Genomic DNA, 13,344 nt, shown 5'->3' on the forward strand with positions numbered 1-13,344 from the left:
TTATTTTCTTCCATATTCACCACTATAAAATCCACAACAAATACGAACTTGTCCACCCGAACTAACACATCTTCCCCTATCCCCTCGGGTATTAAAGTCGTTTGGTCTGCTAGCTGCAAAGATATTGGTATTGACCTTATCTCTCCAATCTCCTTCTCCAGTTTCCTGTAAATAGATAGAGGCATTAAGTTAATTGAGGCACCCGAATCACATAAAGATTTATCAAAATTGATAATTCCTAATGAGCAAGGTATAGTAAAACTTTCTGGATCTCCACACTTTTGTGAAAGTTTGTTTTGCAATATCGCGATGCAATGCTCTGTGAGCTTGACCACTGAGGTCTCCTCAATTTTCCTCTTATTTGTAAGGATCTCCTTCAAGAATTTGGCATAATCAGGCATTTGTGAGAGCACTTCTGTGAATGGTAAGTTTACATGAACCTGTTTCAGCATATCTAGAAATATCCCAAACTGTTTGTCCACCTTTTCTCTATATAGCTTTTGGGGGAAAGGTAGAGCAGTCATATGCTTGCTCTAATCATGTTCCTCACTTCTCAATTTTTCTTCCTTTTTCTTTTTCTCCGCATTCATTATGCCTTTCTTCTTTTTATCAACATCACTCTTCAGCTGCTCCCCACTTTCTTTTTCAAGTTTCACATCATTTTGGATCGAGGCGGGATCTTTCAACACTTGCCCACTTCTCAGAGTTACTGTATTCACTGTTTTTTTAGGATTTCTCGCACTATCATCCGGGAGCGTTCCTGTATCCATCTCAGATAATATTGTTGCAATCTGTCCCACTTGTCTCTCTAAGTTTCGAAAACCAGTGCCCAATTCTTTGATAGCTTCTCCATGGGCGTCCAGCCTCTCATCAGTCTTGATAATGAAGGACTTCATTAGATCCTCTAGACCAGGCTGAATGGGCTATTGTGGCTAATATTGCTGCCTCTGCTGATTTTGGTATGCTGGAGATCCTTATCCTTGGGGTCTAGAGTTATTTTATTTCCAAGCATTCGCTGTACCTCCAGGTGAACTCCATGAAAAGCCGGGGGTGCCTCTGACCTATTGCATTATAATTGTAGTTTCCCACAACATTCACTTTCTCAGTTGAGGCTTGACACTCATGAGTATGGTATCCTCTTCCACATATGTCACAAGCTGCGTGAGGCTCATTTTGTATTGAGGCTAAGGTCAGCTTCCTTATTTCCTTAGCCATAACATCAAGTTGTACCTGCACAGATATGTTAGCATCAACTTGGTGAACACCAGTTGATCTTCTTCTTTCAGCACTCTCAGAGGGCCACTGATTTGTATCTTCAGATAACTCATCATGAAATTATAACTATCCCCTCTAGAGTCTTCTTCATCAAAGGTCATCCAACTGCATTGCTCAATGTTCTACGTGATGCCGGTGTCAATCTTTCCCAAAAGTCTCAAAGTTGAATCTAGAGTTCAATTCGGCTATGTTGACACTTTGTAACTATCTCCTTAAACCTCTCCCATGCTTCAAAAATAGTTTTAGACTCTTTATGGCAGAAGTTATGGATTTCTCTTCTAATCTTGCCCGTCTTAGCCGAGGAGAAATATTTATCAAGGAATTTTCTAATCATCTCCTCCCAAGTTCTGATTGATCCACTGGGCAAGCTTCGAAGGCACTCTTTAGTATCATCTTTAAGTGAAAAGGGGAATGCCTTTAAGTACACTGTATCTTATAACATCCCATTGTATTGAAAGGTGTTCATAATCTCCTCGAATTCCATTATATGAGTATTTGGATTTTTGTTTGGCTTCTCTCTGAAGACACAATAATTTTGAAGGGTTTGAAGCAACCCTTGCTTCAACTCAAAATTGTTTGTTGCAATTGGAGGTGGTCTAACACTGGATAATCCTTGATTGTAGACCAATCTAGCATAATCTCTGAGTGGTCTCCCAGGCAATTGTTGATGTTGATTAAGTTTGAGCCCCCTCTCTTCTTCACAGATATTCTGTGCATCTCTAATAGCTGCTTCCTCAGCATCCCCTGCAGCTTTTTCTCGTTGTTGGGCTGCCTCTCTTGCATCCAAATCCACATTATCATCATCGTTTCCAGCCATAAGTTATTTGGTTGAGGATTTCCCAACGTTTCCTAACGTCTCAATGAGATTTCTTTCCTTCCTCTGCTGTCACAGTTGTTTTTCTATCTCTGGATCGTATGGTATCACTTTTTTCGTAGAAGCACTAGTCATGCACCAATCTAAACCTGTAACCTGCGCACAGTCACCAACACCAAACGTAAAAAGGAACAAACAAAATAAAATAAAAAGAAAAAAAATTCCTGAATTAGTACTATAAACTATTTCAAACACTATTGATTGCCAATCCCCGGCAATGACGCTAAAATTTGACGAGCTCAAAACACACACTTAAATTATGCTCGCTAATCAAATATAGTATAATATAATATCGTATCCACAAGGATTGGATTTAAACAATATTCTCATAATTTCTAGCTTTTTTGCTATCCAAGATGATTAACAATTGAGATTTTTATGATTTCTAACTACAATTAATCAAGAATCTAAAGCTATTGACTAATAACAATCGCAACAAAGGTAAGCAAGAAAGTTATCAATGGGAGAAAATAGGGGTTGATAGGATAGGTGCAAGATAATTATTTGGGATCTAACTCTAGGTAATTCACTTCTAATGTTTAACTGAGTCTCTCGAATTCACTCAATTATTAGTTCAAATGTTCAGCAAAAACTTGTAACGACCCGGCCGGTTATTTCGAGAGTTGTAGCCCCGTTCCCCCATTTAATTCTCATTTTATGCTTTACTGTTTTATGGGACTTGTCGGGGTAGTCGGTTCGGGTCCAGAGAAATTTCGGAATGAATTGAGACACTTAGTCTTAAGGTTGGAAGCTTAAGTTAAAAAGGTTGATCGAATGTTGACTTATGTGTAAACGACTCCGGAATGGAGTTTTGGTGGTTCCGTTAGCTCCGTTGGGTGATTTTTCACTTAGGAGCGTGTCCGAATTGTGATTTGGAGGCCCGTAGTTGGATTAGGCTTGAAATGGCAAAATTTTGAAATTTAGAAGTTTGACCGAGAATGGACTTTGTGGTTACCGGGCTTGGATTGGAGTTCCGGGAGTTGGAGTAGGTCCGTAGTGTCATTTGTGACTTGTGTGCAAAATTTGGGGTCAATCGGACGAGATTTGATAGGTTTCAACGTCGTTTGTAGAAGTTGGAATTTTCTTAGTTTCAATAGGCTTGAATTGGGGTGTGATTCATGTTTTTTGATGTTGTTTGAGGTGATTTGAGGTCTTGACTAAGTTCGTATCGTGTTTTAGGACTTTTTGGTATGTTTGGTTGAGGTCTTGGGGGCCTCGAGTTGATTTCGGATGGGCCCGAGGGTCGGATTTTGAATCGACTTTTATTTTTTAATTAATAACTTAGTATTTTCTTATGGAATTTATTCCTTTAGCCCGTGTTGGTTGTATCAAACTGTTTGTGGCTACATTCGAGGCATTTGGAGGCCGGTTCGCGAGGCAAGGGTGTGTTGGAGTAGGGAATTGCACGACTTGAGGTAAGTAACAGTTCTAAATTTGATTATGAGGGTATGAAACCCCGTATTATGTGTCATGTGATTGGTTTTGAAGTGACGCACATGCTAGGTGACGGGCTTGTGGGCATGCACCGTAGGAATTGTGACTTGGTAAATTCCTAGGAACTGTGTAGTTGAATAATCTGTTGTTATCTGTATATTCTCCAAGTGTTATAGAAACTAAACTGCAAATCATGTTGGAAATCATGTTTAGATTATGTGTTGGCACTGTAGGGACCTACAGAGGTCGTGTATATGTTGAATTATCTGCTAAATTGTTGTTTTGTACTCAGTCACAATTTTACTTGCATATTACATCTCAATCTCTGTTGTTCATTATTAATACATTATATCATTATTGTTTGGACTGATTATCATGATTACTGAGAGCCCGAGAGACTGGAGAGGTTGATGACTGAGTGAGGTCGAGGTCTTGATTATGAGGATATTTATGGGATCGGGCTGCACGCCACAACATGTTCTATTGATTTATGTCAGGATTGGCTCATTATAGCACTTGGGCTAAAAGAGCCCCTCCATGGTCTGTACACACCCCCAGTGAGAGCAGGTACCTACTGAGTACGAGTGCCGAGTACGAGAGCTGAGCGATTGAGAGGAATGAGAGACTGTAAGGAATGAGCGACTGTGAGGTTGGAGTGCATGGGAGGACTGAGTGACTGCTGCTCTGAGATTTTGCACTTGATTTCATTACTGTTGTACTTCAGCTGGCATATATCATTATCATGTAATTTCTGAGAGATAATATATCATGTTTCAATTGAACTTGACATGAATTAACTGTTTGGCCTTAATTGTCGAATTTGAAAGCATGCCTATCTTTCTATGTTGTAATTTCTATAATTTAACTATATCCGTGAAGCTCGTCACTACTTTCAGTCCAATATTTAGTTTTGTTACTTACTAAGTTGGTTGTACTCGCGCTACACTTGACACTTCGTGTGCAGATCCAGGTGTTACTGGTCACAGTGGATGTTGATTTCTTTGCACAACTTGATCGTTTGGAGATTCCAAGGTAGCTACCTGGCGTTCGCAGACCTTGTCTCTCCTTCCCTATCTTTGAGCTTTATGTATTTAGTTTTAGCCTTTCATAGACAGTGTTTCTAGACTTGTGTTGTATAGACGCTCATGTACTCAGTGACACCCCGATGTTGGGAATTTCCGCTATCTAGTTTTTGAGAGTTTTGATGCTTTAAACCTGTGTTATTTCATTGTTTACTTAAAAGTGTTGGAAATGTTTTTGAGGTGTCGGCTTGCGTAGTACCATGTTAGGCGCCATCACGACAGGCTAGTTTTGGGTCATGACAAAACTCCTCTCTCGATTAAGTCTTAACTTCACAAGATGAACCTACTTAAGCACGTAAAGATATGCAAGAATGCATAGTGGATTGGTCTTTAGGAGAACCTCTCTCGATTATCCTCCTAACTAGGTTTAATCAATGATTCAACTAGCCTCTTTCGATTACTAAGAAGAATTAACGAACTCAACCAATAATATAATGTAAAGATATCACAAGTTATGCCTCTCTCGATTACATGAACAAGTGACTATAAATGCAACAACTAAATCATCCAAAAACGCTTCAATACATAAAGCTAGAGTTATAATCCACAAACAATCATCAATACACCAAATCCATCAAATCCTAAAGAGAACTACTCTATAGATATGGAGCAATTCATCACAAATAAAGTTAAAGTATAGGAAAACATAAATTCAATCCAAACTCGTGTCTTGAGTGGGGAAGGAATGATGAAATCCATGTGCTCGTGTTCTTCCAACTCCTCCTTAGCCTTCTTAGGTTATATATGTGTCAAAAGTCCAGAAAATATGTTTTTCATGTATTTATACCAAGTAGGATCGGGCCTAGACGAAACCACCTTCTCCTAGCCGAAATAGGACATTGGTTTTGTAAATATTGCACAGGCGCGCCGCATGGGGTGAAGCGCCATGCGGGGCATTAGTGGGGAAATCTAGAGAGCTCAACAATTCATCAGGCTTCCAAAATACACTGCTGCGTCACACTATGCCTCGCACACTGCGTCACACTAGTGCAAATTTCGCTGAGTACGGCTCAAATCTTACGTTTTGACGTCCAGGCTTGGTCCTCGACCCCCGAACACGATCCCGACTTAATCTCTTGGGATTTTACTCAGATTTCAAAGCTCCAAATAGCTCAAATTAGCTCCACAACATCTACATCACTCAGAATTACTCCTACAAGGCATAAAATACATAATAAGTGCAAAACACTGCCAATTAAAGCTCAAAACAAGTGAAGTGCAGTGAATTAAAGTGCAATAAGCGACTAAAATACAGGATTATAGCCAACCATTAGTAAGAAACTTTAACTAGTTTTCAATCAATTTCAATTACTTGTCCATGAATTTCTTCATCAAATCTATAAGTTTTAAGGTAGAAATTAGAGGTTTTGGGTATAATTTAGGAATTTTATAAAATTATGATTTAGACCTCGAATTGAGGTCGGATTTCAAAATAAATCACATAACTAAGCTCGGGAGTGAATGAGTAATTGAAATTTGGTCTGAATCTCGAATTTCAACCTCATGGGTCCGGGGTTGACTTTTGTTGACTTTTTTAATTTAGTTAATATTGAACCCTTTTCATTTGTGGGTAGTTTATAAAGCTTAGATTGTTTGAATTATAATTGGCTAGATTCGGTTAGTTTGGAGGTTTGTTCCAAAGGAAAAGTCATGGTTGATTGTTGATTTGATTTCGAAAAGAGGTAAGTATCGTGGTTAACTTTAACTTGAGGGAAATATGACTTGTTTGGTCTATTTGCTACTTGACTTATGTGTGAAGATGATGTATATGTAAGGTGACGAGTTTATATGCGCTGTCATAGATTCAAGCATGCGGGGTGTGCCATTTACCATCATGTTATCATTTATTCCATGTTATATCTTGTTACATATTTTAATTGTTATATCTTCTTACTTGTTATTTAGGCATTTACTTGTTACCTTTCATTAATTGTTATATGTTTCTATTTATTCCTTCCTTGAGTATTATCTGTTTTTACCTGCTATATGCTCTCACCTGTGTTAGATGAATGTCTTTACTATTTCAAGCCTGTATTGCCTTTACATGTTACTTATTGCACTTTATTATGTTATATTCGATTGTGTAAGCCCTTGCCTATTCTTGCGTTATATATTTGTCGAGGTTCGTGCTGGCTTACGATGTGAGGATATTATATGAACTTGAGTTGTTGGACATTTTGTATTTGTACTCGTATTACCTTAGTGATTATACGCTTTAGTTTCCTTTTTGGTTGTGATTTTGGAACCCATTGTCTTGAGTTGTTAATATTAATGAAATGATATTGAGAATGGTTTGCACGCCGCAATATAATATTTTTTCTTATTCTTCTGCTATTTCATTTAGGGTTTATTTTTCTTTTAGCGATACATATGAAATATTTCTTTATACTTTATTAGAGTCCTGGCCATAGCTCATTGAATAGGCTTTCTACTCCATTCATGTCGTGAAATCTCTAGCAACGCAGACAGAGGAAAAGAAGAAAAATATTTTTAATCAAGTTTAATATGAAATGGCTAAATTCTAATTGCTTCTGAAACTATGGCTAAATCCTAATTAGCAGACAAAAAAGTGGTTGTTTACCTATTTTATCCTACATCAAATCCTGCTAATTGACCACAATTAAGTGATAAATTAAGATAAGCATACATGTCAATTTTGGCTAACTTAAAAGAACTAAAATTGCTCAGAAGGATATATATCAGAGTTAATACCCTCAAACCCGTCTAAACTATACGATCTTTGTCAGTTCCATACCTAAACTATTGACTATCCCCAAAACCCCCTGAACTATATCTCTTCATAATAAACCCCCATGTCTTAATCTTACTAGTGCGTATGATACACACTCTAAATAAATTTTAAAACCTTCCATGTGGTATGCCACGTAGATAATTAATTACCTTAATCTTAAAATGGACTTAATTAGCATACGTTAATTTAATTATATGGTAAAAATTAAAAAGGAGATTTTAACTTACTAGTCGATCATTTCTTCTCAGTAAAAATGGTCTCTTTGCTCTCATTTGAAAACTTCTCTCATCGGAGATGAGGGACACCTTCGATTTCTCTTCTTAATTACCTTAATCTTATTGTTGCTACCATCGATTTCTCTTCTTATTATTGCTGCTATTTCGAATCGGGAGTAAATATAGGGTTTTGCTGGTGAATCAGTGTAAATAATTAGGGTTTAGGGTACTGAATATTCATTTAGTTCTGAAGATTGTTTGAAGATTCTGAAGATTATTAAAGAAGATAGCTTTAATACAGGTCCTATTCTTGAAATGAAGCAACATATGTCAGATAATTGAAAAAGTTCCTAACTTTTATAAGATAGATGTTTTGTTGTTTGATCAAGAACTATAAATATGGTTGCTTTTCCTTTAAATTTGCTTCATTTTCAGTTCAATCAATTCTTCGATTTTTTTTAAAATCTAAAAATTTTATTTTTTCTGTTTTATTTTTTTTGGGTTTGTGTTGAAAGAAGCAATAGAACACAGAAAATTGAAAATTGCTTAATTTATTTAGGGCAGAGGTTTTGCTATTTGGTCACGAACCGGAAAAATGGTTACTTTGGTTGGGAGTTGTTGCATTTGGTGTTCCAAAATTTCACTTTGGAACCATTTTCTGTGTAAATGAGAGCAAATGAAGCAAAAATGTTACTCCCTTTCTCTTGTATTCCTTTTAATGTAAACTATTTAGTGGAATTTCTTGCTTAAATAACACAAATAAGGTTTCTTGTAAGTTATCATATGACCCTTTTTAGTTTCTGCAATCCTTTTTAGTTCCAGAAATAGAAGTGTGTCTTTTTACTTGAAAGAGTGTTCTTCTTTCTAATAGATTTAGGTAACAATGAAGGATGGATAAAATGAGAAAGATAAAAAATAAACTCAATCAAGAGAGGGAGAATTTCAAATGGATTAAGATGAAGAAATGGAAAAGAAAGGTAAAGAAATGAAGAAGAAAGGTGAAATAATGGAGAAGAAATGTGTAATATAAAGAAAAAGAGGAGAAAATATAAGTTTTTTTAAAAGAGGGGCTAATTAGCCGTTAGTTCATGTCAGGTGGGTCTATTTTAATGACGCGCTCTTAGGCTACTTATTTTATACAATATACCATATAAGTGACGGAGTGTTTTATTATTAAGGGAATATAGTTCAGGGTTTTTTGGGACAGTCGTTAGTTTTAAGTAGAAAATCGACAAATATTATAGTTTAGGCGGGTTTGACATATTAACTCTGTATATCACATGTACTCTTTTAAACCTACCGCAAAACATATGGGCAATATTTGTCATTTTCTCCATTCCTTCAGCTATAGTTAGTGCTCGCTGATTCCCGAGGGCTCGAAGAAGCGTAGTTTCCATGGCTGGTCGCTCCATTTTCGCCACTCTCACAAGGTATTCACCTCCACCCTCTTTTTCTCTCCATATTTCTGCACTTATATTGTTTTATGTTTTTCTTAAACTTACCTGATTAAGTAGCTATTTTTCTGTTGGAAAATTCAGAAAAGCTGGTGGCAGAGAAAGGAGTCTATTCAGATCTTTTAGTTCAACAACTGAAGTTGTCTATGAAGACCCCTCCTCTAACTGTGCGGAGGAAGAAAATGGTGAAACGGGAGATGATTTAAAGAGCAGAATATTCAGTCTTAGATTACCCAAAAGAAGCGCCACCAACGTCCTTCAGAAATGGGTCACTGACGGCCGACAAGTCTCCATCTCTGACCTCCGTCACATCTCCAAACAACTCCGCAACTCACGCAGATTCAAGCACGCCCTCGAGGTTTCTTTTTCTTCTTTTCAATCTTCTCTAGATTTTTGTCTTTCCCCCTTTTGTATCTTTTACTTCCAGGTAAAAATAAAAGGAAATTACCAGTAATTAGACTATTTCATCCAAAGATTTCATAAATGAGATTAACATAATTTGATTAAATGCTTTTAGCAATAAATCCAACCAAAGTTTGAGGGGATGTAAGATTAAGGAATTGTGGTGCCAAAGAAGACATTTGGGGTATTTAAGTTCAGTCTTCCAAGGAGAATAGCATGATAGATGAAGAGGTAAAATAATCAATTATTCAACTATGTACTTCTCGATCCCAATCTTGTTAGGGTCGACTATATTAATCCTCGATGCTCATTCCACTCTATTTCAAGCAGATGAAGATGGAACACATAGAATTAAAATATAGTGAGTGAAACGGAAGAGCGCACCGAGAGCACTATGTAGATCTCTTATGCACTGATGTAAATGCAACACTCATGATTAGAGGCAGGGAACAAAGTAGACCTAAAATAATACTTTATGAATGGAAGCATCTTAGGGTAGCTTACCTGTCAATGAAATTGGAATGAAGATCATGGGAGACCAGCATCACAATACCAGTAAAGGGAAAAAGGTTAGCTGATTACTTTCAATCTGTCTAAGTTTTAATAGGCGAAGTTACCAAGTACCTGTACTAGTGAAAGGATATGTGTACCCAATTGAATAGTCGAGGTGCGTGCAATCTAGCATAACTCCACTGGTATCACAAAAAATGAAGAGAGTTGCCTCAAAAGATCTACACATTCTCTCGAAAGCAATGCAGACAAAACTAGGAGCAGGACGCAATGAAAGCAAATGATCCATATAGGCTATACCAATTGGTTGGGATTGAGACTTAATTGTTGTTGTTGCACTTATACAGTTCCGGTGTTTGCCGAGATAAATTATTTTTCTTTTTTCTTTTTTGCATTGGAATGAAATGGATATAGAGAGGAAAGTTCAGAGAGGATCATAAAGCCCTCCCACTAGTTTGGTAGTGAAGGCTAGTTAGCGATTGATTGCGATAGATTCATCGAAGCAATGGGAACAACTGCTTTGGTCGAGAACTGATACAACTTTGCCGTTTTTAGTTTAAAAAGTGAGATTCATCTATAAGCCAGTGGATGACAGTGATGGATCAGTGAGTTTGCTTTATACTTTATCTGCTATTTCACTTCCAATATTAGGAACAGGTTGAAAATAGAGCCAAAATTGGTTAACTAAAGAACTGTAAATCTAGTTCAGAGCTTTTTAAAAAAAAAAAAAATATGTGCACGCCATATCCTCAGCTTTTTCCTTAACTCTACTCTCTTTGCTTATGTTCTGATGTCTGAAATTTCAACTAGTTCAGAGGGTTTTCCCCTTTTTTCCCTTCCCACCATAAACTCCCTGAATAAAAACCTCTGCTGTGTGAAGATTAGTTATGCTGACACTATGTCATCATACAGTTTTGTTCAGTTAACTTTCAGGAAATTTCTGAGGTAAGTCTCTAGTTGGCCACAAGACGGAGAACATTGAGTTTTTTTAAATTATATTTTGAAGAAGAAAAGAACATGAAATTTTAAATTCCATGAATATATCTGAACATGTTAGCCATTTTGCTTCGGAAAACTTGTAGGTAGGAGATAGTTGTTTCACCTTGCAAATCATTCATTGTATAACTACTGGAAGTAATCACATCTGTAGCTGCACAAACTACCTGAGAATCAAATTCTGCCTAGAGTTCTTTATACTCTTTGACGTGTCTGTAAAACAACACCAGTTCCAAGAAATATATTATCCTTAGGGAACCTTTGGTGCTCCAATTGGATTAGGTAGGGATGCATTGCCATTGAATTAGAAATGGTTCTGTAGTGTACCTGGATTAGGGATGAGGACTGTTACGTAAGGAATTTATACGAACTGGAGTTGTATTTGCTAGGTTATGCAGTTCTCTTCCCTGGCCTGACAGTTGTCAAGGGAACCTGAGACCTCACTTCGCTTTTATCACATTAAGAATCCAGACACTAAATGAGAACTGCTAATTTAATGTAAATGTCCGTATTTGTTGCATAAGTACTGATTTGCATCCTATAGCATTGCAGATCTCAGAATGGCTGGTTTACCACAATCAGGATGAAGCATTGGACTCCGACTATGCCACCCGCATTGACTTGATGACCAAAGTTTTTGGAATTGATTCTGCTGAACGCTATTTTGAAGGACTTCCTACCACTGTAAAAACTACTGAAACATATACTGCTCTCCTCCACTCCTATGCTAGTTTGAGATTAACTGACAAAGCTGAGGACCTGTTTGAAAGAATGAAAGAAGCAAATCTTTCTCTGAGCACTATCACTTATAATGAGATGATGACTTTGTACATGTCTGTTGGACAGCTAGAGAAAGTACCTCTTTCTGTTGAGGAGATGAAACTTCAAAAGGTTGCACCAGACCTATTTACTTATAATCTGTGGGTAAGTTCATGTGCTGCAGCTCTAAACATTGATGAGGTGAGACGGATTCTTGATGAAATAAGTCTTGGCTCTGACTCTGGTGAACATTGGTTAAGATATATGAATCTTGTTAAAATATATATCACCTCAGGTAACCTTGTAAACTCAGGATCGAACTCTGTAGTTGAATCTGAGAAGGGTATCACACAAAGAGAGTGGATATCATATGACTTTCTTATTATTCTCTATGGTGCATTGGGAAATAAAGACAAGCTTGATCAAATTTGGAAATCCTTACGGATGACTAATCAAAAAATGACTTGCAGAAATTATGTTTGCATACTCTCATCATATCTCATGCTTGGACATATGAAGGAAGTTGGAGAAATTATTGATCAGTGGAAGCAATCTGCTGCGACAGATTTTGATAGCTCCAGCTGCAATAGATTTCTAAAGGCTTATAGCGAAGTTGGGTTGGAAGAGAGAGCTGCAGCTTTCCAATTGCTTCTAATTCAGAAAGGCTGTGACCTTATAGATGAATCACAGTAGCATGACCATGAGATCAAACATATTAATTTGAGAATGCTTGCAAGCATTTGTATGCAGCAGCATAGAGAGACAATAATCATGGATGAAAGAGTTGTACTTTTTTCTATACTAATTAATTTTGCTTCTAGATAAATTGGCAGTTCATTGTAGGCGATTTACTGTTGGGTTGCGCCTTTAGCCGAGACTGGTTCATAAAAGTTCTGCAATTATTCTTGACTTGTTTAGTCTATTTAGCCAGACTTATGTGTATTTATTTGGAATAACTGATCTGATGGGCATCCTTACTAAGTGATTGTGTAGTTTGCTCTAGGTTCAAAACATACTAATATGAATTCCATATTGTTGAAACTCTTCATCCTCATAGCTATCATTTGAAAAATAATGTTAAGGACTAGAATGTGAAGATGTTGCAGCTTCAGACTTGCTTCAATACAAGGTCTGTGATGCTTTAGCTGTGTTCTCTGTCCCTTTTCCCCTTGTTCGTTCCACTGCAGCCTAAAGAAGTTTGAGAAATTTAAAGTAGCCTTGTGATAATAATAAGAGATCTGCTAGATCTAATAATAGTTGCTGAACACCACTTCCACGCGCCATTGTAAAACAGGGTCTTTCATTTCAGGAGAGCCTTACACTGCTCTATTATCTTTTTCTTCCGAGGGGTCTTTTTTTTTTTGGGGTGTGCGCGCGCTTGGGAGCATCACTCGTCAACTCTTAACACATCGCATCACTCGTCAACTCTTAACACATCGGTTAAATAAAAAAAAAATAATGTCGTTGACTAAAATAACAACAATAATAATAACAATAGACGTAGGAGGTTGCCGATGGCCGGAGGGTGGTTAGTTTATTGGGTCTGAAAGTTGCATTGTAATTAAGTGGGGAATCAGGTGTACTTTCATTA

At 37.1% G+C, this 13,344-nt stretch overlaps 1 protein-coding gene and 1 non-coding gene across 2 annotated transcripts; both read left to right on the top strand.

The window, feature by feature from the left end:
- Positions 1 to 1,457: 1,457 nt before the first annotated feature.
- Positions 1,458 to 1,561, top strand: LOC117277162 (small nucleolar RNA R71). Its single transcript, XR_004507439.1, has one exon. It is a non-coding gene; the product is annotated as a small nucleolar RNA R71 (small nucleolar RNA).
- A 7,344-nt stretch (positions 1,562 to 8,905) lies between these two features.
- Positions 8,906 to 12,794, top strand: LOC104097971 (pentatricopeptide repeat-containing protein At5g09450, mitochondrial). Its single transcript, XM_009604601.4, has 3 exons — positions 8,906 to 9,062; positions 9,171 to 9,444; positions 11,547 to 12,794. The coding sequence occupies exons 1-3, from the start codon at positions 9,028 to 9,030 to the stop codon at positions 12,444 to 12,446; spliced, it is 1,209 nt and encodes a 402-aa protein (XP_009602896.1). The 5' UTR covers positions 8,906 to 9,027; the 3' UTR covers positions 12,447 to 12,794.
- The last annotated feature ends 550 nt before the right edge of the window (positions 12,795 to 13,344 follow it).

Source organism: Nicotiana tomentosiformis, chromosome 11, assembly GCF_000390325.3.
Source record: "Nicotiana tomentosiformis chromosome 11, ASM39032v3, whole genome shotgun sequence".
Taxonomy (NCBI): Eukaryota; Viridiplantae; Streptophyta; class Magnoliopsida; order Solanales; family Solanaceae; genus Nicotiana; species Nicotiana tomentosiformis.